The sequence below is a fragment of the Lactuca serriola genome, chromosome 6 (genome assembly GCF_051521515.1).
Source record: "Lactuca serriola cultivar US96UC23 chromosome 6, Lser_US96UC23_V15, whole genome shotgun sequence".
Lineage (NCBI taxonomy): Eukaryota > Viridiplantae > Streptophyta > Magnoliopsida > Asterales > Asteraceae > Lactuca > Lactuca serriola.
In genome coordinates, this window is record NC_136413.1 from 29,549,687 (window position 1) to 29,555,223 (window position 5,537).

Here is a 5,537-nt window from a genome sequence, read left to right on the forward strand (position 1 = left end):
TTGACTTCTCGCTGGTTGTTGAACAAAACCTTGACTTCCCGTTATCTGACTAGTAAGAGTAGGGCAAAAACGCTTCTTGTGGCCAGTAATACCACATGCATAGCAAGTAACATCCTTTCTTGGGCAAGCTGGCTTTATATGACCCTTTTCTCCGCATCCATAACAGACAATGGATTCCTTGTCTATTTTGCATTGGCCCGGATGATTCCTTCCATAAATACGACATGAAGGCGATTTCATAGAAAAAGATTATGATCTACCGCGTCCACGAGAGACACTTTGAGTTTGAACTTGATTACCAGGTTCAGCCCGAACGGATTGAGCTGGTAGAAAAGAAGGAACATGAACAGTTCTTTCAGTACGTGGATGCTTCGGAGCAGTAACAGTGGCACCATGTATTTCTAAGGGACTGTTTGGCAGGATCTGAATTTTTAAGATCTAAATTTTTAAGAGGTCTGAATTTCTAAGAGGGTCTAAAATTTTAAGAGTTGAATGTTTAACATGCTGTTTGGTTGGGACCTCTGAATTGTTCTGCTGAATTATTAAAATGACCATTTTACCCTTCTGTTTTATTTTTTATTAAATTCAACTATTTATTTAGAAAATAACCTAATAAAAATTCTTAATTATGTATTAAAAAATAAATTAACACCATATAAAATCAAAATTTAGCATAAATCAAATTTAAACACAAATCCAAATCAAACATAAATATTTTTAAATCCACAAAATCATACTAAAATCCAAATAAAATCCTACAAATTTAATTTCACACCAATTGATTCGCAATCTGGTCACGTAAATTATCCATGTATTCATTTCCTTGTGAACCCCATTCCATATCGTGTACGTTTTCGCCATCATTTTGCCCCCCTTGTGCTTGAGCATTATTCTCCTCGAACACCATAAATAACTCATCATGAATATCGCATTTCCTTATGAAATTGTGGACTGCAAAACAAGCAACGACTATATCTCTTTGCACTGAAAAAGGAAAAGGAGCCATTTGCTTTAGGATTGAGAATCTCGCCTTCAAAACACCGTAAGCACGTTCAATAACATTTATGAGTTGCGCATGTGCATGATTGAATTTTTCTTCATTAGTTAACGCACGTCGCCGTCGATAGTCGGCTAACCAATACCTCGTGTTGCGATAAGGAGTCATAAATCCACGAGTGTTGGTGTATGTAGCATCGCAAAGGTAATATTTGTCTATACACATGAGTGAATGAAGTATTATATATAGAAATTTAATATCGTATTTTAGAATAAATTTAAAAAGAATTAAAAACCTGGAGGAGGGAACGGAAAGCCTGAAGTCGGGTTACATGCAACTTCTTTCAAAACTCGCGAATCATGTGTTATACCCTCCCAACCGGCCCATACGAATGTGAACATCATATCAAAATCAAAAATTCCTAAAACATTTTGAAAGCATTCACCTTTTTCTCTTCCCCTATAGCGAGTCTGTTGATCAGCAGACAGGACTGCATGTACAAGAGTTCCATCTAGCACACCTATTGCCCCAGGAAAGATTTCTTTTAGCTTACAATGCCTCTCTGAGGAATTCACGGTTGCATTAGAATTCGTTGGCACTATAACTTCTTTTGCAAAAATCATCATTGCATTTAGCACCTCATGAAAGCATCTATGAACTGTTTCTGTGGAGTGTTGAAACCTTCGTTTGATAATCCTGAACCGTTTATTATGTGCTATAGTTGTCAAGAACATAGCCATCTTTTCATCAACGCTTATATGCCTACTACTTTGCAACCAATTGTTTCGTCTAAAATGATTGCATAAAAGTACATATGCTTCACGTGAAACACGTATCAGGTCATGACATTGTGTAGAAGTTCCATGTAACAATTCTTGTGTATGTTGATGATCACTCATTTCCGAATCATTATCAATTGCCCTTCCAATTCTGTTGGATGTTAGATTCAACCAATAGCAACATAGTAACATGAAAAATGCAATTTCTTCATCCGAATCCATAAGCAATCTGTTATTTTGAAAATACATAGCAATTATATTAACAACATATAACATAAAAATTCATCCAAAACATCAAGTCATTCATATCATATAAAAATCTAGTAATCCAAAACGTCAAGTAATCCAAAACATCAAGTCATTAATGTCAAGTAATCAAAAAAAAACCATCTAGTTCAAACCAAACATCAAGTAATCCAAAAAAAACCATCTAGTTATCCAAAAAAAACCATCAACACATTCAAAAAATCTACTTAGCGAAACATTCCATAATGTGCTCCAACAGTCTTGACCCAATTCTCACAAATAGCTGGATCAGTGGTTAACCACACGTGCCTCTTATCCACGCCTTCACCAAAAAGAGCAACAACAATAGTGTATCTTGGATCAAATATTCCCCATCCTAACTTCTCCAGCTTTTCCATACACGCACCCAAATTTGAAGAAGAATGCTTTTCCACAAATATTTTAGCAACTGTGGCAATATCTTCCCCGATTTCAAGCAATCTTGAGTTCGATGCATCTTTACCCTTATCTTTACTTTTTATTTTGACTCTTTGCCGTATCTATAGTCTTTTGTTTTTTTGATTGAGCAGATGACTCGTCACTGAGACCTACAGTTTCTTGTTGAGTGCAATCGATGTCATCAAAGTCATGCAAACTATAGTGGCTTGAGTCTTGAGTAGGACGGGGAAGGGTAGACGTTGGTCCCCAACTATGCATGCCTGTCGCAGTCGCGCCTTCAAACAGCTGTGTGCAAAGGTCAGGATACGGTAGTGGTGTGCGTCTCAAAGAATCCACATGTTTGTTTGATTGTTTGGAAAAAAATATTTTATTATTTAAAAACATTCTTCTTTGGAAAGATTGAAGGTGTTGGTTGTTGAATTGTACACATTACCGGTTTTGTTTTTTAACTTCAAAAAAGCACCAAACTTTGACTTTAGGTAGTCATAGCGGTTCTTCATTTGTTTTTGGTCGGCAATAAAGTTATGTTCAATTTTTAGTGTTTCAGCTACATTCCTCCAAGAGAGTGCTTTCAAACTACTCCCTTCCCGTTCATTGATCGTAACTTCACGTAAACAAGCTTCTAGAAATGTTTTCTCTACACCTTCTACCTTCTAACTAATCCTATCCTTCTTTTCTCCCATTTCTTTGATCAATTCAACAAAAAAAAAATGCATGTTTTAGCAACAAGTTATGCATTACAAATACACATAACATCAACATATAATGCATTACAAATGCATATAACATCAACATATAATCCTATACATAGAACATATCAACATTTCATTATGTCCACTGAAAACATTAGGATTCGTTCATTTAACATCAAACTCAGCATATAACATCAACATATAATGCACATTTCCTAATAACAACAAGAGCATATATGATTTCAATACAACATCAAACACAAATATGATTTCAACAACATTTCAACATAATAATAGAACATAAAAACATTGAACATAAACAATTGAATATAAAAAATCAAACATAACATGAACTCATAGCAGGGAAATAATAAATCAGGAACTCATAGCAGGGAAATAATATCAACATATAACATCAACATTGAACAAATAACATCAACATATAACAAATCAGGAACTCATAGCAGGGAAATAATTTTTTTTTCCGTTTTTTGAAGAAATCAGGAACAAATAACATAACATGATTTGGATTTTTGATTTTCATGTTTAGGAGCAGCAAGAAATCGGTTTCAGAAGAAGGAAGAAAGAAGAATAGCAAAAAAAAAAAAAAACGATTTTCAGAAACAAATAACATACTTGGTTTCGTTTTTTTAACAAATCAGGAACAAATAACATAAGATGATGTTGCTTTTTGATTTCCAGGTTCGGGAGCAGCAAGGAAAACGATTTTCAGAAGAAGGAAGAAAGAAGAATAGAAAATAAATCGATTTTAAGAGGAATAGCCTTATACTTGAATCATCAGCGGGAGGTGGGAGGACGACCGGTGGCAGCGGCTGCGTTCCAGGGACGATCGGCGGCAACGGCTGCGTTCGTCGACGGGCAAGATTGAAGGCGGCTCGGATCGTTGCTGGGAGCAGATGCGAAGGAAGAAAGATGGAAGAATGCTTTTGATGGGTATTAGGGCAAAATAGGCACACGACTTTTTTTTATTTTTCAGACACTGCTCAAGATCTGAAAAAATAAGAGGCAAATATAGTTTTAAGAGGTAAAAATTAAGATGCAGACAAACAATCTGAATCTGAATTTTTCAGACATTGCCTCTTAATTTTGCTATTAAGAGGTAAACAAACGGACCCTAAGTCATGCTCACGTCTTCGAGCATATTCAACGGATTTATCGAATGACAGAACTTCTCGATTGGCAACGAAATCGTGGATTTCTTGTCGTAGTCCCTCCATGAATAACTGAATTTTCTCGTCTTCAGTTGGAATATACTTTGTAGCAAACCTTGCTCTTTGATTAAACTGAGTTTCATACTCATTCACAGTCATTCCTCCTTGTTTAAGCTCGAGGAATTACTTCTCCAATCTTCTCCTCATGTCTAGAGGACAATACTTCTCTAGCAAACGAGTTTTTAACATTTCCCAGGCTAAATTCTCCTGGTCAAACCCGTTGAGAGCTTCATATGTTGCTTCCCACCAGACCAAGGATTCTCCGATGAGTATTGCGGAAGCATAATTAGCCTTGTATTCATTATCCACATGAGAAATACGAAACACTTTCTCTGTGTTCTGGATCCAAGTAAGAACAATAATGGGATTGAGAACATCGGAAAACTCTGTAGCACCACTACTCTTGAAATCTTTGAACGAGGGACGCTTCACCTCTCCTTTTGAAGATTCTCCAGTGGCTTTCTCTTTTCCCTTATCACCATTCTTTTTGTGTTCTTCGAGAGTCTGTCGAATAACACCAGTAAGTTTACCTAAGTGTCGCTCCTCACGAGGAGATACTGGAGTATTCACTTCCTCGGGTTGAGGACCTCCACCAACCTCAGGGGTATGGCTACTAACATGTTCAGCCATTGCTCTGCAATACGGAGTAACATTGTATTTTAGAATATTAGGGTTTATAATTACATAATACTTTTACTTATATATTTCCTATGGTTTGTATCCCTATACTTACAATGATTTAGTTCATATATTGAACTTCCAATAGTTTAATTCTAAATACCAATCCTTGGAATTTAGTTCACTCAAACTACTGCTCTGATACCATGAGTGAAAGACCCTAACTTTCGTATTTATGAAAGACCCAAACTTTCATACTCGACAATATAGTTACTCCAAAACATGGTACCTGCATATTCATAAAAACAATATTTTACATTGATAAAGAGGTTACAAACTATTGGATACAAACCGACTATTTTAAAGTGCTATATATTACATAACTCCCCAGGATTCTATAGTTTTATATATATGGGAGTGCAAAATACAATAGTTTCAAACTATATGCTTCTATCGATATAATAGTTTCAAACTATTCAAAAATCTTCTACTAGTATATAACTATACTGGATGCTTATCTCCTGCAATTTGTTAA

The 5,537-nt window shown here is 35.6% G+C and overlaps 1 protein-coding gene across 1 annotated transcript; it reads right to left on the minus strand.

Annotated features, from left to right (window-relative positions):
- Positions 1-769: 769 nt before the first annotated feature.
- LOC145059616 (uncharacterized) lies at positions 770-2,420 on the minus strand. Its single transcript, XM_079007438.1, has 3 exons — positions 2,260-2,420; positions 1,293-2,005; positions 770-1,212 (listed from the first exon to the last, which is right to left on the minus strand). Exons 1-3 carry the CDS (start codon positions 2,418-2,420, stop codon positions 770-772), a joined length of 1,317 nt encoding a protein of 438 aa, XP_078863564.1.
- Positions 2,421-5,537: the final 3,117 nt, after the last annotated feature.